Source organism: Salvelinus fontinalis, chromosome 20 (genome assembly GCF_029448725.1).
Source record: "Salvelinus fontinalis isolate EN_2023a chromosome 20, ASM2944872v1, whole genome shotgun sequence".
Lineage (NCBI taxonomy): Eukaryota > Metazoa > Chordata > Actinopteri > Salmoniformes > Salmonidae > Salvelinus > Salvelinus fontinalis.
In genome coordinates this window covers 11,018,150-11,045,086 of record NC_074684.1, presented here as the reverse complement: position 1 = coordinate 11,045,086, position 26,937 = coordinate 11,018,150, and the positions used below count along the sequence as shown (strand labels likewise).

General features: G+C 42.0%; 1 protein-coding gene across 1 annotated transcript; it reads left to right on the top strand.

Moving 5' to 3' along the window:
• Positions 1–981: 981 nt before the first annotated feature.
• Positions 982–25,405, top strand: LOC129817283 (potassium channel subfamily K member 10-like). The gene is made up of 7 exons (XM_055872375.1): positions 982–1,743; positions 6,012–6,397; positions 19,380–19,497; positions 20,910–21,070; positions 22,354–22,546; positions 24,030–24,172; positions 24,515–25,405. The coding sequence occupies exons 1-7, from the start codon at positions 1,689–1,691 to the stop codon at positions 25,193–25,195; spliced, it is 1,737 nt and encodes a 578-aa protein (XP_055728350.1). The 5' UTR covers positions 982–1,688; the 3' UTR covers positions 25,196–25,405.
• Positions 25,406–26,937: the final 1,532 nt, after the last annotated feature.

Here is a 26,937-nt window from a genome sequence, read left to right as displayed (position 1 = left end):
AAGTTAGCGTTATATCCACCCTACTTTAGTTTTGCCTTATGGTACCATCTGACTTATTTAACCATAACAAACATAACATTTGATACTAATTCAAGTCTCCCGGATTTATGTGTACTATGTTACATCTAGTCTGAGACCAGGTTGCTGTACTTGGCATTATTCATGCACACTTGTCTCGCAGGACATTTGCATTTGAAGTATTCTGAAGTCTTTTAAGCTATTTAAAGACTACAACGAATATTTAATGAAAAGCCCATGGTTCTGTGTAGTGTGTAGAGAGAGAGGGAGATATGATGAGAGAGCGAGAGAGGTATGAACTACAGTGTGAAGGTTCCACATCAGCGCACCATTCGTCCAACGCCCGGAGGAGCTGTCCATGGTGCTGAAATAATGCGGCGGCATGTCCATTTCAGAGTGCTCATATTCGGTGTTCTACTTGGCGCATGTCAATATACATTCATGTATTTACAGTTACAACTTAAAATACGCTTTCAAGTCATGAATTTATTAACATTGTGGGTATAATCAATGACAAATATAATCTATGCAGTAGGCCAATAATTCAACAAAAGGCTCTAACATTTGTTAGAGCCCAACAAGACGTTGTTTTGTCTTGTTGATGTGTAGTGGAGTCACAAGCATAACAAATGTTTGGCACATGGAAAAACAATCCAGTATTTTCGGATCACAATATCATCCTTTTCAATTGACTTCCAATTATTTGCAACACGATAATATGAATCCTCATGGCAATGCATTGTCTGACGCACCAAAACATACGTTTTACGCCCAAAATGTTAACGTAACAGTACAACTTAAACAATGAGAAGTGGAAGAGGTGGGCAAGGATATCCATATGTGATTGATTTCTTCTGCATGTTTGGATGATGCAATGACATGTTCCAAAGCACAGGTTATTATGATAAAGCTTTGCCGCAGGGACCACTATCTGCCAGTTACATGGGGGCTCCCGCATTCAGTCTCCCTTATAAAGAAGCTTTATTCCGTGAGCCTCATCCAAGTGTCAGGTTTTTTTTGTAGGACGGCACACATGACAAGGTGTATTAGCCAATGCCTTGCCCGTCAAAAATGCTGGCAATCCCGACTTCTCCATGCTGAACTTTGGCTGGCATATGCCTCTTCGATTTGGAGTGTTGTCGTGAGAATACGCCAGCTCGCACTACCATGAAAAAGAGCGAGAGAGACGCACGCGCAGCGCGACCGTTGGATACCATAGGCTTGTACAGCCCTGCTGAAGTCTTTGCTGCAGCGGTCAAGAGAGCAATTATTGAACATGTAATCGTGAAGTTCGTCAACGCTGTTGGAGCTCCGACTCCTCCTGCGTTTTGTCGTTGTTTACAATAAAAAAAGGACAGGCGTGGACTGTGGTGCAACGAGCAATAGTGGGTGTGCGCTTTGCTCTTGTTCCTACTAGAGTCTGTTGCGGGGAGAGGAGAGCTCATAATTACCTTTTTACCCGGGTGTGCACCTCGCTCTCACTGACAAGAGCAAAAGAAGACACGGATGATGTGTTTTTACTCCCTACCGTTCTCCATTCTCTCTCGGTTAAAAACAAAGGATTCAATAGAAAGAGCGTTGAAAGATTTTACATAAAGACAAGGCTTTTTTCTTTCCAGTCAGTTGTTTTCGGCAAGGGTTTGGTCCATTGTGGCAAACCGAAAATCAAGATGAAATTTCCCACGGAGAACCCAAGAAAACCAGGGAATCCCAACCCTACGCCAGGTTTGTATTTCACCGTTTAGAACGTTTGTCGGGTAATCAATGAAAGCAGATCGATTGAGTTAAATGCTTCCAATATTGAGTCAATATAGGTTATTTCGTTTAATTGTACATACTTAAAGTAACATTTGTATCATTAGACTATAGGTGAAGTTGGAAATGTATTGATACACATACATTGGTGTTATTGACAAGTCAATTTATAACTGCAGTGATTGAGTCCACCACAAACATGATCATGCATTGCATGACCAATGTCCAACGAGGAATGGCGCATACCACAGCTGTTTTCCTTATTATTCCTTATTATACCTTTAATAACACCTAGAGCCACATGTTGGCTATAGCTCTTATCCCACCCCTAAAGAATATAATACATTTATTGTTGATGTAGATACATTTGGTGGGCACTGATGTGCCGAGGGGAAACTGTCTGCCTGCAACGCGCCAAAGCAGCACACATTGTCCAGATAGATAAACTAGGAGACATGGCGAGGGCTAACGCTACCTGCCATTAATGAGCTTCATCTATTCAACTTGATTTAGAAAGCGCACGGCTGTTTTGGTGATTGACATTCCCATCAGATTAGGTCCAGGGATAGGCACGACTCCTTGTAGCTAGTCTTCCTCATGCTGGTAGCACATTTCCTATTGCCATTTTATGTATAAATGTATCTTAACATAATTTAGCCACCAATCAAGGTCTGATTCCTTGTTTATGTTGTTTTTGAGGGGAATTGACCATGGCCGGACTCTAGTCTAAAACATGTCGGTTGAGGTGAAGGCGAAATGGCTAATGTGAACTGTCAGTCAGTAATATAATGTCATAAAGAAGCACTTGGTGTGTTACAGCTGGTGCAGTATTGTGATGCATTGAGAGATGGGGTAAAAACACATTACCTCATCGGATTTAGGTAGAGCTGGAGCTCTGCATGGGCAGTTCCCGCCAATCCTGCATGTATGGCACGTCAATGCGGCTGTTCTATTCTCGCTCACGATCAAATGTTTACCCAGCCGCCTCTCCAGCCACCAGTGCAGCAGGTGGCTATCTGTTTTCATCGGTATGACCTTTTGGGAGAAATGTCAGCCGTTTTTTATGGTCTACATGCAGCCAGCAATGTGTTGAGCGTTGGTCATCAACATTATTTGCGCCTGCCAGACCAGTGTAGTGAATGTTTTTCCTCACAGTGTGGTTGAATGGTTACATAAATCACCACCACTAATTCATTATATTTGTTTTCATAATCAAAACCTAGTATACAGTGGGATGTGGCAGAACTTTGACGACTCTTAATAGTACATCATGAAAACTCCTGGATTTTCTTCAAATATCATTCAGACAGTACAGCATTAGGAAATCGTTCATCAACCAATGATTATTTCATATATAAAGGCTTTTTCTTTAATCCATAAAAAAATAGCATTCTCAGCCTGTGCTTGGGGCTGCCAGCCATATATGGCCAGAGTATGTGCATCCACTGGCTGATGGAGTGTGCTGATGGAACACTCCATGCCACTGAAAAGAAAGGAGGACCAAGGCACTCTTCATATAATTAATTAAAATGCCTTTATTAGTATGGCATGTTCAATAGAAACAAAGTTGTTTAAAAACCGACGCGTTTCGGCTGCATGGCCTTCGTCAGGGAGTGACGAAGCCGAAACGCGTCGGTTTTTAAACAACTTTGTTTCTATTGAACATGCCATACTAATAAAGGCATTTTAATTAATTATATGAAGAGTGCCTTGGTCCTCCTTTCTTTTTGATGACCAATTTACACCTTTTACCAAAGAGCACCTTCTATCTACCAAAATATACTATAGTGTACCTTAGTAGCGCTTCCCTTCCTCCTCTTTCTACTCCATGCCACTGCTCTGAGATGCCTGCTCTTAAAGGGATACTTTGAGATTTTGGCATTCTTCTAGCATTAGCACAATGACTGGAAGTCTATGGGTATCTGCTAGTGTGCTAGCAGATAACTAGTAGATACCCATAGACTTCCAGTCATTGTGCTAATGCTAGTTAGCAATTGTGCTAGCGATAGTTAGCAACTTCCTTCAAACTGCACGCAGAGACATAAAAATGGAATCCACGAGGTCATCTGACTCTGGGGAAGCAGATAAAGGGCCACATTGCCAAAATTGCGAAGTATTCCTTTAACAATAATGGGTTTTCAGAAAGCCCACAGAACACATTAGCGATTCTCTCTCTCTCTCTCTCTCTCTCTTATTGAACGATAACAATAAACATACAGTAGAGTACATGTGCAGGTTGATTGGTTTGTCAGACACTGTCCCTCAACTTATGGCAGGCAGCAATGTAGTGCGCTGCCAACCCACAGCTCTCTGCATCCTCCCCCAACAGGACTGGTAGCCTACTCTCATCAGAGAGGTCTTTGAAACCTTGAACAAGGGTTTCAAATTTGGGGAAATGACACTCTCTAATTGTTTTATATTTTTGACATTTTGTCAAGAAATGCAGCTCCGTCTCAGGTTCTGCTATTGTGCAGTGGTTGCACAGCCTTTCCTCTACAGGGAGCCAGGTTTTCCTGTGTCTACCCTTCTCAATGGCAAGACTGTGCTCACTGTACTTTGTCAAGGTTTTTCTAAGGTTTTGATCAGTAACCATGGTCAAATATTTAGCCACAGTGTACTGTCGATTTAGGTCCAGATAGCACTGCATTTTGCTTTGTGTTTGTGCTTGTGTTTCCCAATAAACAATATAGTTTTGTTTTGACTGTGTTGTAATTTGGTTTATCCTGATTGATTGGATGTTCTGGTCCTGAGGCTTCAGTGTGTTAGTAGAACAGGTTTGTGAACTCAGCCCCAGGACCAGCTGGATGAGGGGACTCTTTTCTTTGCTCAGCTCTTGGCATTGCAGGGCTTGGTAGTGATATGAGAGGGGGTCACTGTATTTGAGATGTTTCCAAAACTTAATTGCTCTATTTTGTTTTTATTATTAGTGGATATTGGCCTAATTCTGCCCTGCATGCATTGTTTGTAGTTCTCCTCTGGACATGTAGGATAATCTTACAGAACTCTGCATGCAGGGTTTCAATGGGGTGTTTGTCCCATTTGATGAAATCTTGTTTTGCAAGTGGACCCCACACCTCGCTGCCATAAAGTGCAATTGGTTCAATGACATATTCAATTAGTTTTAGCCAAATTTTAATAGGTATTTGAATTTGAATTTGCTTTTTAATGGTGTAGAATGCCCTGCTTGCTTTCTCTCTCAGTTCATTCACTGCCTCATTAAGGTGTCCAGTTGAGCTTATTTTTAAACCTAAGAAATTGTAGTGTGTGCAGTACTCTATATATTTTGTACCAATTGAGAACTTTGGTCTAATTCCCTGAGCTCTGGATCTTCTTTGGAAAATACTTATTTTAGTCTTTTTGGGGTTTACTGCCAGGGCCCAGGTCTCTAGCAAGTCCAGGCTCTGCTGTAGGCCATGTGCTGTGGGTGACAGCAGGCATAGGTCATCTGCGAAGAGTAGGCATTTAACCTCTGAATTGTGTAGACTAACACCAGGGGCTGAGGATTTTTCTAGAATAGTGGCCAATTCGTTGATGTAAATATTGAAGAGTGCAGGGCTCAGATTACAACCCTGACGAAGGCCCCGCCCCTGGTTAAAGAATTCTGTTCTTTTCTTACCAATTTTAATGCTGCACTTATTGCCAGTATACATTGATTTAATTATGTTATGTGTTTTACCCTGTACACCACTTTCAATAACTTTGTAGAACAGTCCTGTATGCCAAATAGAATCAAATGCTTTTTGGAAGTCTCTCTCTCTCTCTCTCTCTCTCTCTGTCTCTCTCTCTCTCTCTCTCTCTCTCTCTCTCTCTCTCTCTCTCTCTCTCTCTCTCTCTCTCTCTCTCTCTCTCTCTCTCTCTCTCTCTCTCTCTCTCTCTCTCTCTCTCTCTCTCTCTCTCTCTCTCTCTCTCTCTCTCTCTCTCTCTCTCTCTCTCTCTCTTCCTGTGCTGCTCAAAACCTCAATATCAAGAAAAACTGCATTTATATTTCATTGTCATACTCCTGTGGCTGATAGACGGAAATACATTCTTAAGCTCAAACTGCCCAAAAAAATCAAGCCCAGTTCCATGTAGAAATCGTACACAGACAATATATTAAACTTATTTACATACTGTAGGGTTGTTGGGTTCTTTTTTATTCCACCCATTTGCTTACATTTGGATTGTGCAGTACATGACTACATATTCACTTTTCCTATATTGCAGCACCTAACAATAACATTTCATGTTTTTCTCTGCAGTGGCGGTCCAGACCAACCTGTTCCCGCCCAAGAAGGTCCAGCCAGGCATGATGAGTGCCAGCCTGGTCCAGGCCAGTGTGGCCACCATGCAGAACCCCATGGGCTGCACAGTGCCCCGGCTCTCTCCATCGCGACCTGCCAGCATGGTGGCCAGCATGGAGGCGGTGGGCGAGGATGGCTCGCCCCTTTTCACGGTCATGAAGTGGAAGACCGTGGTGGCGGTGTTTGTGGTGGTGGTTGCCTATCTGGTGGGGGGAGGCCTGATGTTCCGGGCCCTGGAGCAGCCTTTCGAGAGCAACCAGAAGGTGACCATCACCGCAGAGAAGGCGGCGTTCCTGCAGAAGCACCCCTGTGTCTCACCGGCGGAGCTGGAGGTGCTTATCAAGGTAAGGAAAGACAACAGCAGCCACTAGGTCAGTCTGCAGTCAATACTGGAGCTTCCCTGTCTCCTTCAGCTCTGTCTGGGGTCCCTAGTGGGGACTCAAGTCTACTGAAACTTGAACTCTGTATCGATCCAATGTTATTTAAGCCCCCCCCCCCTCCAGACACACATACACTACACAGTAAACACTGCCAGCCATCCTGAAATTGGATACAAACCACAATAAACCGGCTTGTGTATCAACATAACTATAGAGTCTAGCTGTATGTCAGACTGAATTGAAATTGACCACTGACCACCACGTTGTGGGTGACTGTGTACAGTACTGTGATTGATAAACAGGGTACGAGTGTGTTATTTTGACCAGTATGCCAGGCAGTCTGAGTGCCAGCATGTGACGTCGTTCAGGCCTTGGCTGCCACTACCAAATGCTCCTAACTGTGATGCCTAAAGACACTCATTATTGCTAGCGCCTCACAGGGAATATGGTTGGCATAACAATGGCTCAGAGACACAACTGAGGAGAGGTGGAGAATAGATATCAGAATGGCCAAATGCCAATTCCTATACCTAGGTGGATGTGTAACAGAGGTGGTTCATGGAACCACGCTTGATTGATCTTGAAGATTTGTGTTATCTGCCCAAGCGAATGCCTAGGCTTTAGCTCAGGAGGCTAACACAGACTTAGTTTCAAACCTGTCTGTCACATATGCATGGCAATACTTCATCTGTACCATGGGATAGCTATGATAGATGCCCATACAATGAAGAATACATTATGTAACTGTTAGCGCCAATATACATTTGTTTTTCTTTCATCAGGCCGATGGCTTATAGGAAAGTTGGCAGGAACCGCTGTCACTGTAATTGTATGCCTTTTACATTAAAGTCATTCTATTGATTTCCTGATTTAGAGTCACCTTGATCAATTTGACTTGCAAGGGTATGCCTGCCATTTCTTCAAGTCCTGCTCCCTTTTAGTCTATATTGAGACAAACGTCTTGGACCGAGCTCAAGACAGCGTTCAGAAAACAATAGTTGCTACAAACTAAGGTTTCACCTCCTGAATAAAAAAAAAAAAAAAAAGGTTAATCTGGATAGGAGGAACATCATAAACTGAGAATTTGACTTGTACTGCAGCACTCTCACTTCTGCAAGGGCCGACAGGGTTCTCAGGGCCGAATGCCTCCAGCTCCTCATAAAACAACCAGAGTGACACTCAAGTGTTTGGATCAGCCAGATATCGACGCCTCGTCCAAGAAAACCCCGGATGATAATGAACGCAGGGTATGGCACCAAGCCAAGTTTCTCCTGGCCGGCTCACCAACAATACACATTGAAACACATGGGTGCCAGTGTGAATTTTAATCGTGAATGAATTGGAAACACTTCGCTCACAATAACTCAAGGATCTTGGGCTTGGGCAATGATTGGAAGTGAGAGGGTTTGTAATTGTTTTTGTTTTGAACTGTTTTAACTGCGGAACAAGAGGTGGTAATTTATCTTAGTTACAGTAGAACTCTGAAGTAGTAGGGAAATGGGCTAAATCAATTCCTCTTTGGAACAAAAACAGTGTTGGGGAATAGAGGGATGCCAATGCAGTTGCTAATGCTCACCGCCTTCGTAGGGTCCTGCTGGGGGCCCGTAATGCTTGGAATGCAGAATGGATCTTTTCCTGCAGAGAACCCGAGCCAAAATAGGCAACTCAGCACTAATTCGCTTACATACAGTGCATTCGGAAAATATTCAGACCGCTTGACTTTTTTCACATTATATTACCTTACAGCCTTATTCTAAAATTGATTAAATAGTTCCCCACATCCCCATATCATACACACAATACCCCATTATGACAAAACCGAAAATGTTTTTTTAGAATTATTTTAGAATTTCTTGCAAATATATTAAAAATAGAAAATGTAAGTATTACATTTACGTAAGTATTCAAACCCTTTACTCAATACTTTGTTGAAGAACATTTTGCAGCGTTTACAGCCTCGAGTCTTCTTGGATTGACGAAACAAGCTTGGCACACCTGTATTTGGGGAGTTTCTTCAATTCTTCTCTGCAGATCCTCTCAAGCTCTGTCAGGTTGGATAGGGAACGTCACTGCACAGCTATTTTCAGGTCTCTCCAGAGATGTTCGATTGGGTTCAAGTACAGGCTCTGGCTGGGCCATTCAAGAAAATTCAGAGACTTGTCCCGAAGCCACTTCTGCATTCTCTTGGCGATGTGCTTAGGGTCGTTGTCCTGTTGGAAGGAGAACCTTCGCCCCAGTCTGAGGACCTGAGTGCTCTGGAGCAGGTTTTCCTAATGGATCTCTCTGTACTTTGCTCCGATCATCTTTCCCTCGATCTAGACTAGTCTCCAACATCCCCACAGCATGATGCTGCCACCATCATGCTTCATCGTAGGGATGGTGCCAGGTTTTGTCCAGATGTGATGCTTGGCATTCAGGCCAAAGAGTTCAATCTTGGTTTCATCATACCATAATCTTGTTTCTCATGGTCTGAGAGTCCTTTAGGTGCCTCTTGGCAAACTCCAAGCGGGTTGTCATGTGCCTTTTACTGAGGAATGGCTTCCATCTGGATAATCTACCATAATGGCCTGATTGTTGGAGTGCTGCAGAGATGGTTGTCCTTCTGGAAGGTTCTCCCATCTCCACAGAGAAACACTGTAGCTCTGTCAGAGTGACCATTGGGTTCTTGGTCATCTCCGTGACCAAGGCCCTTCTCCCCCGATTTCTCAGTTTAGACGCGGCGGCCAGCTCTAGGAAGAGACTCTGGGGTTCCAAAATTCTTCCATTTAAGAATGATGGAGGCCACTGTGTTCTTGGGGATGTTCAATGCTGCAACATTTTTTGGTACCCTTCCCCTGATCTGTGCCTCGACACAATCCTGTCTCGGAGCTTTACGGACAATTCCTTTCTACCTCATGGCTTGATTTTTGCTCTGGCATGCACTGTCAACTGTGGGACCTTATATAGACAGGTGTGTGCCTTTCCAAATCATGTCCAATCAATTCCATTTACCACAGGTGGACTCCAAACAAGTTGTAGAAACATCTCAAGGATGATAAATGGTAACAGGATGCACCTGAACTCAATTTCGAGTCTCATAGCAAAAGGTCTGAATACTTACGTAAATAATGTATTTCTGTTTGTTTTTTACAAACATTTCTAAAAACCTGTTTTTGCTTTGTCATTATGAAGTATTGTGTGTAGATTGGTGAGGACATGTTTTCATTTAATACATTTTAGAATAAGGCTGTAACGTAACAAAATGTGGAAAAAGTGAAAGGGTATGAATACCTTCCGAATGTAATGTTTTAGTGCATAGGGAGCATCTGCATTCAGAGCATCTGCAATCCCAAATGCATTTCCACCTAAAAATACTACACTGACATTAGCTGAAATAGGAGTGTCAGACATAGATGTGCTTTTTTTCATGAGTGGATCTTTGTGACTTGTATGCTGCAGCATGCAAGTTATTTTGTAATCTAACAGTTAACATGGGATTTCTCATTGAACCATCATCTTCTGAGTGCTTTACGTTTGATAAGGATCTCCAGGCATGTAGGTCGTCTGTTAAAGCAACAGTATTCCTTCTGATATATGCAGTAATAATTGCCGACATTTGCAGCGCAGGAAGGCTAAATTTAGCCGTAAGTCTTAAGAGCATCTGCTGGGGAGTCAATTATTCATTAGGGACTAACTATAGTTCTGAAGGACCCACGATGGATGGAGGTGTGGCTTGGGGAATGTCGACTGCTCTTCCGGGTCTCTAGTCTGGTGTGATTAATGCTGCTTGGGATTAAACCGAGTACTCATTACAGTATCTTGTCCATCAGACCTTCAAAGTCCAGTCGTGTGCCACATCGTGTTATAAGCATAGCTTGATGTACTACAGTACCCACAACAATCTAGCGACAAGGTCTTTCCATCACACTGATTCTGGAGGATCAATAGACCGTTTTTGAATATTTTCTGAAGCCATTGAGTTACTTGGCCTTTTATTCTGACTCATTGTTTGGGTACTGGATATTGCCAGATGATATTGTTCTCAGCGACTGAGTCAGCATTGTCAAACATAAGGTAGGTTGCAGCCTGTAGTGTAGACTGTAGCAGGCTGGGGGACTCTCAGAGGGAGGGATTGGTGTGTTATTGTGTGTCACTCCATCCCACTGAGGTCCTACCATGGTGCCTACTAATTACCCAACACTAGGGCCATGATTCAGAGGTGTGGAGTGTGTCTGTGCGAGTGTGCATTGACTCACCCACTCCCTTCCTCTTCCCCCGCTACCCCCTCTCCTTCTCCAGCATGTCTCGCTTGAGGATACATTTATTCTTGGGTTTTCATGCGACTGCTGACACATTCCCTCTGCTGACAGGGTGATGAAAGTTGCAAAAGGCCTTTAACATGGGGGAGAGCAAACCCAGCGGGCAAAATATGTCCCACGACCTCTAGTTGCCTGATAAAATAGAACCCAATTAGAACTGCTCTTTGTTAAAACGGAGTAAAGATTTATTTTCATGACAAGATCAATACTTTATGGGAAAGACAGATAATCAGATTACAACCAGATAAAGATGTTTTCTCCCCCTGGTTGTTAAAAATATATTAACAAATGTCCTTATCTAACCAATATACAACCTAACCATAACCGTTATGGCATAACTTCATAAAATACGCCATAATGATGTAATTGCAACCTGTTTTGCCCGCTGGGCAGGGCCCAGACTCCCTTTTGACTATTACCACTTTAAATATTATTTTGGGACCTGCATTCATTTGCATACTTAATAATGAAAACTCAACTTTCCTATGTCCTCGGATTAGCGCTCGATTAAATCCGTGGAAGATCTGCATTGTAGCGTGGTTGAAATTTCAGGTGATTTCCGATTGAGCCAACATATGTAGCGTTTACTGTGAATGCAGTCTCTGCGAAAGTGCAGAGATCCTGCCCAATGTCAGCTAACATATACTGTAGGTACATATTCTAATCATACAGTATATCTAAGAATAACAAAGCACCATGAGGGCTCCTATTTAATGTGAAAGGTGATTATTCTGCGGCAGAGCAGAGAAAAGTGCAGATGATAAGCAGTTCTGGGACATGTGCCAGGCTGCTTCTTTAGTGTCTTAGCCCAGAGTTACAGCCTATTGGACAGGTAGGGCAGGGCAGGGCAGGGCAGGGCAGGGCAGGGTAGGGCTTCAGCCAGACTACTGGGTAGAGATGTATACCTATCTCCACAGCATTCTCTGTCAGTTCTGTGCCGGCGACAGTGATAGCCTCCTCCTGTGAAACCTCTGGAATCGTTTTTCCTCCAGCTGTTTATGGGGTTAGGGAGTGACTTTGAGTATCCATCCACTAAAGAATAAAGTCCCCCTGTGCCAAGTCATGTCTAGTCTCTTGCTGCATTGCACAAGTGTCAATAACATAATGTAACAGTATAACCGTATGCCAAGTTAGCTTGGCAGGCTTGCATACGTTACTGCATGTGGTGTCAATAGGTCCTGACAATAAGCATGTGGCATGTATTGTTTAACTGAGAAGGCCTTCCACAAAGGCTACGTTTTAAATTAATATTTCAGAGTGGAAATATGGTGTTGGCTGCATCTGAGGAGATCACATTAATCTTTTTTTTTTGGGGGGGGGGGGGGGGGACTCATTCAGGGTGTCCTGATGCAAACCACATTCAGATAGAAATGCTAAACGCCTTTTATTTTTCTTGAATGCTGCTGCGCTGCCCCAGTGCCAAATCTTCACCAGTCCTCTGATCCAGGGATTCCCCAACTTGGTCCTGGGGGCCCACCTGGGTGCACGTTTTGTTTTTTTGGCCTAGCACTACACAGCTGATTCAAATAACCAGCTCATAATCAAGCTTTGATTATTTGAATCAGCTGTGTGGTGCTAGGGAAAAAAACTAAACGGGGAACCGGGGGTGAAAACAGTGAAAACAGGTTTTTTAACATTTTTGCAAATGTATTACAAATAAAAACATAAATACCATATTTACATAAGTATTCAGAGTGTTTAAACTATAACATCAGGAGTTTGAGTAATCTGATACATTTAAAAAGATTGGTGTGAGCATGTTTAAAACCATACCTAAATGGGAACATACAGTGCATTCGGAAAGTATTCAGATGCCTTGACTTTTTCCACATTTTGTTATGTTACAACCTTATTCTAAAATGGACAATGACAAAGCGAAAACAGGTTTTTATAAATTTTTGCACATTTATAATAAAAACAAACAGAAATAGCTTTTTACATAAGTATTCAGACCCTTTGCTATGAGACTCGAAATTGAGCTCAAGTGCATCCTGTTCCTTGAGATGTTTCTACAACTTAATTGGAGTCCACCTGTGGTAAATTCAATTGATTGGACATGATTTGGAAAGGCACACACCGGTCTATATAAGGTCCCACAGTTGACAGTGCATGTCAGAGCAAAAACCAAGCCATGGGGTTGAAGGAATTGTCCATAGAGCTCCGAGACAAGATTGTGTTGAGGCACAGATCTTGGGAAGGGTACCAAAAAAATTCAGCAGCATTGAAGATCCCAAGAACACAGTGGACTCCATCATTCTTAAATGGAAGAATTTTGGAACCACCAAGACTCTTCCTGGAAACTGAGCAATCGGGGGATTGTTTTTTCTTTGTTATATGGGGTATTGTGTGTAGATTGATGTGCAAAAAACCCTATTTAATCCATTTTAGAATAAGGTAACAAAATGTGGAAAAAGTCAGGGGATCTGAAGACTTTCCAAATACACTGTAAATGTAAATAATGAGCTGGGGAATAGGATGGAGCTCTCCAACCAAGGTGCATGAATTGAGGAGCAAAGATGCAAGACAGTGGAAGTTGATCAAATACTTATTTGTTGTTAAAGTCCCTGTGAAGTAAAACATTTACATTTTCTGTGTTTTATACAGTGGGGAGAACAAGTATTTGATACACTGCCGATTTTGCAGGTTTTCCTACTTACAAAGCATGTAGAGGTCTGTAATTTTTATCATAGGTACACTTCAACTGTGAGAGACGGAATCTAAAACAAAAATCCAGAAAATCACATTGTATGATTTTTAAGTAATTAATTTGCATTTTATTGCAAGACATAAGTATTTGATCACCTTCCAACCAGTAAGAATTCCGGCTCTCACAGACCTGTTAGTTTTTCTTTAAGAAGCCCTCCTGTTCTCCACTCATTACCTGTATTAACTGCACCTGTTTGAACTCGTTACCTGTATAAAAGACACCTGTCCACACACTCAATCAAACAGACTCCAACCTCTCCACAATGGCCAAGACCAGAGAGCTGTGTAAGGACATCAGGGATACAATTGTAGACCTGCACAAGGCTGGGATGGGCTACAGGACAATAGGCAAGCAGCTTGGTGAGAAGGCAACAACTGTTGGCGCAATTATTAGAAAATGGAAGAAGTTCAAGATGACGGTCAATCATCCTCGGTCTGGGGCTCCATGCAAGATCTCACCTCGTGGGGCATCAATGATCATGAGGAAGGTGAGGGATCAGCCCAGAACTACACGGCAGGACCTGGTCAATGACCTGAAGAGAGCTGGGACCACAGTCTCAAAGAAAACCATTAGTAACACACTATGCCGTCATGGATTAAAATACTGCAGCGCACGCAAGGTCCCCCTGCTCAAGCCAGGGCATGTCCAGGCCCGTCTGAAGTTTGCCAATGACCATCTGGATGATCCAGAGGAAGAATGGGAGAAGGTCATGTGGTCTGATGAGACAAAAATTTAGCTTTTTGGTCTAAACTCCACTCGACGTGTTTGGAGGAAGAAGAAGGATGAGTACAACCCCAAGAACACCATCCCAACCGTGAAGCGTGGAGGTGGAAACATAATTCTTTGGGGATGCTTTTCTGCAAAGGGGACAGGACGACTGCACCGTATTGAGGGGAGGATGGATGGGGCCATGTATCGCGAGATCTTGGCCAACGACCTCCTTCCCTCAGTAAGAGCATTGAAGATGGGTCGTGGCTGGGTCTTCCAGCATGACAACGACCTGAAACACACAGCCAGGGAAACTAAGGAGTGGCTCCGTAAGAAGCATCTCAAGGTCCTGGAGTGGCCTAGCCAGTCTCCAGACATGAACCCAATAGAAAATCTTTGGAGGGAGCTGAAAGTCCGTATTGCCCAGCGACAGCCCCGAAACCTGAAGGATCTGGAGAAGGTCTGTATGGAGGAGTGGGACAAAATCCCTGCTGCAGTGTGTGCAAACCTGGTCAAGAACTCCAGGAAACGTATGATCTCTGTAATTGCAAACAAAGGTTTCTGTACCAAATATTAAGTTCTGCTTTTCTGATGTATCAAATACTTATGTCATGCAATAAAATGCAAATTAATTACTTAAAAATCATACAATGTGATTTTCTGGATTTTTGTTTTAGATTCCGTGTCTCACAGTTGAAGTGTACCTATGATAAATATTACAGACCTCTACATGCTTTGTAAGTAGGAAAACCTGCAAAATCGGCAGTGTATCAAATACTTGTTCTCCCCACTGTATATCTTTCCACAATATGAGGTTGGAATAATACCGTGAAATTGTGATAATGATAATGCCTTTTAAGTGTAAGAGCTGTTTGAAAAGACCGCCTGAAATTTCAACCTGTTTTGGTGGGATGGAGTTTTGGCCTGCCTGGAGAGATCAGTTAATATATCAGTTAATAGACCAATAAGAAAGATAGCTCCAAACCTCTCTGCCAATAACAGTTCGTTTTCCGTCTTCCCCACTCCAATCAGACCACTCCCAGACAGTCCTACCATAATTCTTGCTTGAGAAATTGCTCTTTGCTAAAATGCCATTTTTGTTTATTTTTATCCATTTAAATTTGACAAAGTCACAGTAAGGTACTTAATTATTACCCAGAAAGGATTTGAAAGGAAGATAAAAATGTCTGCATTGGACCTTTAAAACCAACACAGGTCGAAGCACATTATATTTTTATCAACTTCCATTGTCCTCCAAGATTTGCTGAATGTCCTCTTCACTTCCAGTAGGATAGGGCTCAACATTTGTTATTTACATTTTATTTAAAGATAGAATCCTTAATAGAAACCAAAAAGCTGAGGGATGGGCCTGAAGAAATGTAACCACTCTCAGATTTACAGACAGAGCTATGTATGCAAGGACTGACCATCCATGATATCAAAACTATAGTTTTAAACATGTTTGGAGGCTATACAGTGTGTGTTTACATTTACATTATTTACAAACATTGGAGTAAAACAACATTTGAATTTGGGTTCTGATGGGGTATGACAGAAGAACTGAGATCATTAGGAATTTACAAGTTATATTCTTCAGGAGTCAATGGGTATATATCATTAATTTCTAAGTCAAAAAATGGATGAGGCAACTTAAGATTCTAGCTTTAAACATCGTTCTACCAAATAAGTTGACGAAGAATACATTCTCATTTACGGCAACAACCCGTTGTAGGGGAGAGGAGAGAGACTGAATGAATAGTAAAGTCTAAAAAGAAGCTATTTTGTACTTCAAAGTTTAGCGTGTCCAAAGATCTGAGTCAGAGTTCTTGCATTAAATAAGGATCATTCAAACAAAGTGTGGGACAGATGTAAAGCAGACAGGGTTGGATAGGTTACTTTCTAAATGTAATCCATTACATTTACTAGTTACCTGTCCAACATTTTAATCAGCAACTTTTGGATTGCCCGAACTCAGTAATATAATCTGATTACATTCAGTTACTTTTTGATTACTTTCCCCTTAAGAGGCATTAGAAGAAGACAAAAATGTATGTTACCAATTGAATGACACCTGTTGCAAGATAAATCAGTGTTAAAGTTTACATAGCTGGCTATATATGGATGTTCAATTTTACTAAAATGGGTTGGTTATGTATTCTTCTTCTAACCCATCGCGTTCTACTACATATAATATTACTATTCAATTAGGTCTTTACATTAAAAACTAAAGTCTATCAGAATGCCAGTCATTCCAATAAATGTTATACCCCTTGATCTTCAAGAATAGGACCTGGAAATATGGAAGTATAGATTAGCTTTTTTTTTTTTACCTGAGCGTAACACCCCAGAACTAAGGATTTATTAGCCAGCCTTACTCTGTTGTTTATGATTTTGTTGTCATGGAGGACTTATTGGGCTCATTGATTCGAGTTGAAAAATAAATGCTGCGCTCATAGAATGGCATGCTTTGAGCGCCACTGACAAGTGTCTATTAACATGTTAAAAATGAATGCCATATACTGCATTTGCTATAGGCCTATTGTTTCCATTTTTGTTGGTGACACTTTGATATCTTGATAATATGCAGCTGTTTAAAGTGCAAATACACTGATAAAACAATAACAAAATAGGCATCCCACCTCTGTTTTGGTAAAAAGCTGAGGGATGGGCTTGGATAAATGTAACCACTCTCAGATTAATAGACAGAGCAATGGATGCAAGGACTGACCATCCGTGATATCAAAATTATTGTTTTAACCATTGTCATGACTTTCCCTCCTGGGTAAGGATCAGAGAGAGCCCCCACCTCTCTCTCCCACCAGAGAGAAAGGGGTGGGTGGGCGGGGGAAGTTTGGCAGTTTTATGATAGTTGTAAATACCTTGCAGGAACTCTCTCTCCCACTCTGCAGAAATTGAAGTTAAAAATCCCTTTGTTACAACAGAGACTTTGCAGTACTGCAACATCAAAAGGTTGGACATTGAGACAATATTCCCAACACAAAGAATGTGGGAATTGGTCGGGATGGACTTAAAGAACAATTATGTCAGATCAGTTGTTATTTTGTGATATCATTAAGGACGGTATAACCAAATAACAGTAACTCTACAATGTATACATCCCAGTTATCAGATGTACATCTAGATGTTGTGGAACTTACATAATTAAATATGAAACTATTTGTGAGAAGATGAAATGTGATTTTAGCCATCTAAATGAGAATCGTCTTTCATATAAAATTTTACCCAGTCAGTAACCATGCCCACATGAGCACAGACATTATGACAAAAGGAGGGAATGCCCTGTTTCCCCAAGTGTTTATAAAAGGACTCCTAATTAAATTTACATTAGACCAGACAGCGTGACCAGACCCGCAAAAACCTGTCTCAAAGTCAACAGTGAAGTGGCGACTCCGGGATGTTGGCCTTCTAGGCAGAGTTGCAAAGAAACAGCCATATCTCAGACTGGCCATCAAAACCCCCCAATTAAGATGGACAAAAGAACACAGGCACTGGACAGAGGAACTCTGCCTAGAAGGCCAGCATCCCAGACTCGGCTCTTCACTGTTGACGTTGAGACTGGTGTTTTGCAGGCACTATTTAATGAAGCTGCCAGTTGAGGACTTGTGAGGCATCTGTTTCTCAAACTAGACACTCTAATGTACTTGTCCTCTTGCTCAGTTGTGCACTGGGGCTTCCCACTCCTCTTTCTATTCTGGTTAGAGCCAGTTTGCGCTGTTCTGTGAAGGGAATAGTACACAGTGTTGTACGAGATCTTCAGTTTCTTGGCAATTTCTCACATGGAATAGCCTTCATTTCTCAGAACAAGAATAGACTGACAAGTTTGACAGGCAGACAGCCATCCACAACAACCACAATCCGTGAAGCGCAAATAGCTAAATGAGAGAGCGGCAGTGTGATTCACATCAACACGCTATGTAGATATCAATAGTAGGTGATATCCGTATAGCCGTAGACTACAACACTGCTGTCATCCTTACCTCCAAGTGTTTATTCAAGTTGCATAATCTTTGGATACCGACACCAGTCCCACCATTGGAAGACATACCTTGGACTGTAGCCTACAAAATCCTATTCCTGCGCTTTTCCCGGGATCGATCAAACACATTTGGTGTGTCATCATAGTGGTCTCTGACTTGTGGTCAGACTGGCTCAGGTGGAACAAACTTAAACTTGCACCTTTTTGCAATGCTGATTTGAATGTCTTTGAAAAAACTGAGAAGTGTCAATTTTCTTTTTTTGCAAACATCCTTTCTGAATATAAAAGTCATCCTTGAAGTACTCATCTAGTTTTTCAAAAGTTTCTGTGCTCTGATTACAATATTTTAGCTGGTAACCTAACAGATTACAGTTACTGTTTTTTTTTGTAATCCCTTACATTTAACGGACTACATGTCACACGTTACTCCCCAACGCTGAAACTAGATCAATGCAGTAACGGCTCATCTTAAGCTATCAGATATCAAACTGTCAGTTTGGAAAGTGGAGCTGATTGCATGTGTAACCAACCAGATTTCAAACCCGGGTCTCCTGTGCATCCCAATCCTGCGTTACCCCGCTAAACTAATGCCAGGGCATTTGCTCTGAGAGTTAGAGCAAGTCTTCAGGTCTCAGGCAAGGTTAGTTAACACTCAAGCATGGTTTGACAAACCACCTCCGCTGTACTCTACCACTGGACTGTCATGGCCTCTCCTCCCCTGCCCTTGTTTATTTGCCCTTCAACCGCATCCACACACCTATCCCACCATCCCTCACACCCTGAGCTACATCCTGTTGCTCGCCACTCCGAAGCTCCATCTGGCGTGCCGGCTTCCTGCCGGGTAGACTGGCCGACTGGCGCAGAGTGTGAGGGCTGCTCAGGGCATGCTGAGTATCATGTGCCCCGCCCCCCCATGGTACCTTTCTCATTGTGGCACTGTCATGATGATTCACCACGCAGAAGCGTCATCAGCAGTAAGCTATACAGCAGTCATATGTTACGCAACTGGCTGCTTTAGGAAATCACATTGGAAAGTTTGATGGATCCTTATGCGAGGTATCCCCCCTGAGAATTCATCTATTCAAAATGTAACGATAGGATCCCTAATAGACAGACTCTCAAGAGACTCTATACCACCAAAAATTGCTGCAATTTTTAACGTAATGCTGTCATCTTTACCCATTTGATGTAGTCTATTTTTTATGGTCTGATGAGTGTCTTTGTATGTGTGCCCAGCACTCTGTAGATGCAGTGAATGCTGGGGTCAGCCCGATAGGAGACACATCCTATAACTCCAGTCACTGGGACCTGGGCAGTGCCTTTTTCTTCGCCGGAACCGTCATCACAACCATAGGTAATGGTTTTAGTGTTGGATTAGTACTACACACACCTGTTCCAGTACTACATTGGTCACTATTATCGAAACTCCATTGAGGCCTATGTCATCTGTCACATCTGTGGTTACTTTCACTGTTGTTTGTTATTCTTTACCATCCATTCAACCCTTTATTTACAATGGTCCTTTCAGGAATAGGGAATAGATCGTTCTCGCTGAAACAATGATAATATTACTGGCAATTCCCCTTATTTACACTGCGGCCATTGTTCATTGACCAAAGTTTTTTGCAGGGTAGAAAGTGAAGTGCTCTGTTGAAACCAATTGAAAAAATATGTCTTAAGTGTAACCTGTAGACTAAAACCACTGCACACCTACACGGTAAAACAATATTATTTGATTTGGGATACTCAGAGAAACATTGCTCGAGTAATGTCATTGTCATCTGCCCTGATTTGAAAAGACGGGACAGTTTATTAGCTACCCACGTTAGCTGGTAGAACGTTCAGCTGTGAATCAGGTCTATACCTGCAAATTGCATTTGAAGGTTTCTTACATGAGATAGATATGGGATTGGTATGTGAGTCATCTGTCAGATGGAAGGAAGTGAGCTGCTCCACTCCTAGGAATAAGGGGGTGCTGAGAATGTTTTGTTGATGCTCTACAGATGGCTATATCGGTCCGCTAATACAGGACTAGTAAAGGCCCAGTGCACTACTTTTTTCAGGGGGTGCTGCAGGAACCTCATCACCCCTACTTTCCACAGCTATGGTAGTTACCGTACCAGGCAGTGTAGGTGTAGTTCAAGTTAAGTGCAAGGGCTGATGAAACATTCTGCCATTTCACCTGAGGTAATGCTGTTTACATTGACTAGAGACAATCAAGACTTTAGGAGCCAGTTTCCCAGACCCAATCTAAAAAGCATGCTAAATGGACAATATCTATTAAAAGTGCTTTTTTAGTCCAGAAATGTGTTTTATTAATCTGTGTCTGGGAAACTGGCCTTATAGTTTCTGTGTTACCTGTGTTGAAATCACCTTATCAATCATAGCATTGTCTACAACAGAACTTTCTAAACCATTAGCACTCTTGACTACTGGATGTCTTCAATTTGATGGATGGTGGAAGGAGGCATTTTACCTCCAATTCATTGGCATATTTGTGATTGTATTAGAACCCGACTACCACCTCCGTGATTCCAAATGGAAACTGACACTGCAAGCAGTGGGAAAAAGGGACAGAAGCTTAGCTAGCAGACAGTATGCTAGCCTTTTGTAGATAGCAGCATGTGTATAAGTCTATGGAGGAAAGGAGATGGAATTGGTATTGCATAAACCCACTGTGGTTGTGTCTGCCATTGATAAGAAAGAGATTCAAGTCTCATCACATCCGGGAAAATATGACCTTCTCTTTCTCGGTTTCTTTCACAGGATATGGTAACATTGCTCCCAGCACTGAGGGCGGGAAGATTTTCTGTATCCTATATGCAATATTTGGCATCCCTCTGTTTGGGTTCCTGCTAGCCGGTGTGGGGGACCAGCTAGGGACCATATTCGTGAAAAGCATCGCCAAGGTGGAGAAAATGTTCAGAGTAAGTTCACAGCATACAGTAATCCACAACAACATGACAAATATAAGCAATAATTATGTTTTAATGTATTATGAAAACAGTTATTAATGATTGTTCCTATCGTCACAATGACTTTAAATGTGAGGTATTGATAGGCTAGAAAGTAGAGAGACATGGGTTTTTACCCAGTTGACAGCAGTGGTGCCAGAAATGAGTTGGTGGGTGGGCATGCAGCAGCTAACTTCCTGCAATTTTACACATTTTGCCATGGGGCAAAGAGAAACATGTGCACTTTTATAGCTGATGTTATGCTATTCAACACAGCTCATTAAAGTAAAAAAATATATATAGATGTGTTGACTGTGATAAAGGCACTTGATTATGAGCTGTCTTGTGTGCTAAATGAACAAATTAAGTGGACAGTGGAATGGTGTGTGTAGCCATAGAAGCACAGTGACATGCCTCAATGCAGTCATATTCGTGGCTTTTTGGGGTGTGGCTTTCAGTTAGTTCTTCTTGGCAACCCATACTGTGAGAGTGAATGTCATTCCAATTCGTCTGTTCTGTTATATTTAATCAAATCTGACTAATCCAGTGCACTGCTTGCTATGAATTATATCTGACGGTGTTTGCATGTTTAGGTAAAAATACATAATGTCGCGTTTGGAACACTGACACTGTAAAGAGCATAAAAAATAAATATTAATAACAACAATTTTTTCTCAATCTGAGTGGGTGGGCCTGGCTCCCCACTCTTGCCTATGCCCCCAGGTTGAACGTGAAAGTGTTCAGTACTGAGTGAGGTGTTATCATCTACTAATGATGTGTGGGCTCTACATTATGGGTTGTTAATAAGCAGGGGGTGATGGCTGTTGTGCTTTATTCTGATGGGCCCAACAGCTACCCTCCGCTCTGTTCTGGCCTGTGGTGTATTACAGTGTGTTTACATTTCTCAGAACAGGAACACCTAGTGTGAGAGCTGTACTGAGTGAGCTGTGCCTCTGTGACAGCCCACAGTCACAATCACCATTACGCCTCGTTTGAGCTAATCATGCATCTTATGCATGTTTAGCTTATCACCAGGCGGTGTCAGAGTGTGGAAATACTGTAGACGCCCCACCTTGTCAGAGTCATGAATCTCATCATGCGAACGCAGTAGTGACGCCACCACAGAACGACAACACACTGTGTGCACAGAATGGCCTTGGCCTTACGGCCTGTGTGTGCCTGTTCTTCTGTATGTGTGTGTGTGTGCTGTGTTTGTTTGTGTGTGTGCATATGTGTGTCTTCTTCTCCTCTCCCAGCATAAACAGAACCAGATCAGCCAGACCAAGATCCGAGTGGCCTCCACGTTACTCTTCATCCTGGCGGGTTGTATCCTCTTTGTCACCATTCCAGCGGTCATCTTCAAACACATAGAAGGCTGGACTGGACTGGAGGCCATCTACTTTGTTGTTATCACCCTGACAACTATTGGAATAGGAGACTATGTGGCAGGTGAGAGCTAGATTAATTATTAGTTCATGTTTGTGTTGTGAATAATTCCATAATGAGATGATTATCTGAAAGTGATTCTTACTTAAATAACAGCCATTTTGAGTCAGTTTTCTACACTAATACATCATAAAGGCTCATACAGTGCATGCGAATAACAACTAATAACAACTCACCTTTGTTATTTTACTGCTGCTGTTCAATTATTTGTTACTTTTATTTTCACATTTTCACTTATTTTTATTGACTGCATTGTTGGTTAAGGGCTTGTAAGTAAGTATTTCACTGTAAGGTCTACACCTGTTGTATTCGTCGCATGTGACAAATCAAATTTGATTTGATTTAATACATCCTTTTAATTAAAGTGTCAAAATTGTCAATATAACAACTGTTGCGGCCATTCATTTTGCTTCAAACTTGGTTATGGTTGGAGGCAATGACGTCATGCACCCCAAAAATCTGAGGGGGCACAACATACGTGAATAATTATTCTTAATTCTGTGTAAAATATATATATTTTTCTGCATATCTAAGGATACCTCTTGAACTCTGTATTCTCCTGTTGGTTCATTTTATAAATAAACTAAATATCCTTCTCTGGATCTCTGCTAAAATCTGTGTAAAATAATGTGTCTTATTCAGTACATTTAGTTATTGCTTGCTTTTCTAAAGTCTATCAACTTTGCCAGCAGGCATGCCAGCTAAGCTACAGTAGTTGGACAAGCTAGCTACTCTAACTTGATTGATAGCTTGAAATGGCTTCTTGGTAGCTTGGAAACCTATCTAGGCTAGCTAAAGCAAACTTTATAAAATTGCTAGGTGGCTAATAGTATTACAGAGCAAAATCCACAAAATATTAAAAACATTTATTTTAATTTTTAATTTTTAAACAGGACAAATGTGAGGGGGCAATTACCCCTGTGCCCCCTATGGGCATGACATTTCTGGTTGGAGGACCTACTTTTCAAACATTTTCCTACCACAACTTTGCACCTTGTGCTGTGCCATTATTACAAGGGCTCAAGATTCCTCATTAATGGAGGGTGCTGATATTGAGACATGCAGTTGTTTCTTGTCTTAGATGTCGACATAAAAAAGGTAGTTGTATCAAGAGGCTCTCATAGCTTGATCTCACTGACCAAGCTGCTGCAACACTGCACAGATGATTTATTTCCCAATCACTCTTTGACATACAAGCGCTTGTCTGAGAAAAATAGCTTTGTTCGTTTCTGTTCTATGGATTTTAGCCCATCAGCTTAAGATATTCAGGTAGAAAATGAGCCAATAGAATCAGTGTTTATCAGGGTCATGTTTAACCAAAAGGAAGAAAATGGACTGACACAGGGAGTGATTACCTGCACTTATCCAATAAGAAACACACATTTTTGTTTACCATTTAAAAATGTTTTTCTATGGTTAGCTCTTATGAACATGACCCATGTATCTCATCATGCTGAATGTTTCATTGTTTGTTTACATCCTATAGGAGGGGACCGGAGGGTCGTGTATCGTAATTGGTATAGACCACTGGTGTGGTTCTGGATTCTGGTGGGGTTGGCCTATTTCGCTGCTGTTCTGAGCATGATTGGTGACTGGCTGAGGGTCTTGTCCAAGAAAACAAAAGAGGAGGTAAGATAATTTACTTATAGGTTACATTATATGACCATACTACTATGGTATAGAGATGTAATGGTATAGTTGAACACTACATGGGCTTAGTATTTTGTCAAATGTCCCATTAGAAGAACATTAATTCTTCAGGATTGGTGGGTCCCCTGCTTATGCGATTAGCAGGAGGTTGTAAGTAACAAGAACATTTCCCAGAACATAGACATATTCGATATTGGCAGATAGCTTAAATTTTGTTTACCTAGCTACTGCCACCAATTCTGTAATTTGGATTAACTATCCAATTGCGTTATAGTATTTTATGGTGTGGAATGACCTTGGTTTTATTTTCCCGTGCTCTAGGTCGGAGAGATCAAGGCCCACGCGGCCGAGTGGAAGGCCAACGTGCGAGCCGAGTTCCGGGAGACGCGGCGACGCCTGAGTGTGGAGGTCAGCGACAAGCTCCAGCGGACCGCCACCATCCGCAGCATGGAGCGGCGCCAGCTGGGCCTGGACCAGTGGGCCGTCTCCACGGACATGCTCTCCCCGGAACGCCGTGCCGCCTTTAACAGTCTGGACACCAACCCCTACAAGACCTCGTCTCAGGAGAGCATCGACATGAAACTCAACAACCTGCGTCTAAGGGGGGCAGAGTGTGATCCGCGCCGGTCCGAAAGTGTGGCCTCCTCAGACGACAACATCTTTAATCGCCTGGGTTCCGTCACCAAGCTGGCCAAGAGAAACAAGAACCGCGAGCTGAAGAAGAATATCCCAGATGAGCTACAATGCAGGCCCTTTAGTACTCCGCCTATGGAGATGGGGAAGAGGAAGGAGGAAGAGGAGGAGGAGGAGGAGGAGGAAGATGAGGGGTTAGACAAAAAGTTCAACACCAGCATGTCCGATCTGCCGCTGTTTGTCGAAGTGTGCAAGCCCCAGAATGGTTTCACAGTACCATTCATACCACTACAGACCAAAGAAAAAAAGACTGAGGGGGAAACACTTCAACTTGAAGAAAAGGAGCTGCGTATCCAGATGGATCCTTAAAAATGTTGGTTGTTCCTCTGAGGTAAAGGATGTTTTAAACGTCACCACCATATGTGCCTTACATTTCTGTCACGCCTTTGTGTGCTTGATATTGGGGGAACTGTTGTGTCCCTGTGTGCTATGTAATGTTATTCAATATTCACTGTGCCCTAATAACCTGAAGGAAAGACATTAACATCATACGTTTCTACAATCACCCGGTAATTGTTTTTAGATGGGAGGTTCTTGTGGTACAGAACAACCAAAATGATGGGGTTTATTTTGACTGAAAGAGAAGATGGCTGCTATTCTGAAGAGTCGATAATAAAGCAAGTAAGATGCTTTGATGTGTCTGTGACTTGTATGTACGTAGTGGACTTCGACGAGACGGTGCTGGTCCTAAACACATATCTGAGGTCATTTTAGGACATGAGAACTGAGCTGCTGAGAATAGAGCAACAATTGAACAAGAACAACAACTGGAGACTCACCTGGATTTGGTTATTGTGAAATGTACGACTTTGTTCTCATTCCGTCACGACACATAAACTCTGAAAATGTATGAAAAAAATTATAAAAAACAACCACAATGTTGTCTGTGCATGGTCCTTGAGCTAAACTGTCTTGAAAGTGTGTGATTACGCTATTAAGTTCATGAACTTTCATTAACACAATCTCAGGGCTTGTGGTCCTAATGTTGTCGTTGAAATGTTTCTAAAGTATACTGCATTCACACTTTGTAGCATTAGAGGAGCTTTGGTTGCACTTAGAATTGCTTTTCTGAAGATGACAGCTTATGACAATGGAACGGAAGGTAAGCCATATTGCAGGAAGGACAAATGGCCCTAATTGCTTAGACAGGATACTGTCAAATTTGTGAGACGGATGTTTTTTTGGCGCAAACTTGTATGATACCGTACATCGATACAATGATTTGCTTGAATACAGTGTGTTACTGTTAGCTGACATCTTTGTTATACTTGATTTAAGTGTACCATGTAACGTCTGTGAAGTACATCTATATGTTCATATTACAGAGGAGAGATGATGACACTGAGAACGTGCATGAGTCAAACGTGCACTTTGCGTCTTGACTGTGGTTTACTAATTGTATTACAATAATGTCATTACAAACCCTTTAAGGTGCATGGGTTAAATAACAATACCCCTACGCATCTCTCAATCTCTCTCGCTCTCTCACACACACACGCACACGCACACACACACACACACACACACACACACACACACACACACACACACACACACACACACACACACACACACACACACACACACACACACACACACACACACACACACACACACACACGTTTATCCACACCAAAAATGTTATGTATGTACACAGTCTTCCCATTATTTGTGTTTGCATTAATATGGGTGCAGCATTAGCCTAGTGTGAATGCAGCTATGAACTTTCAATCTATGTTTGTTATAAAAAAAACGCTACAAAGAAATGCAACATTTAAAGCTTAAATAAGATATAGAACTAAAAAGCATGATATTTTCCAAATATATTATCATGCTATTTGGTATTAGTTGTATACCACCACATGCTTCACAAGAAGATGCTTAGCATAGCGTTTTGTAACTGCACATGTTGAGGTAGAATGGGCAACACCTGCTCAGTATTTGGACGTTGTTCACAGTATTACTTATGCCACCATTACATTAAATGTAGTGAGTGCCTTTTGGAAATAAATATCACTGCTATTGGAAGTTGCCTGTTTCCCCTCTGAGTG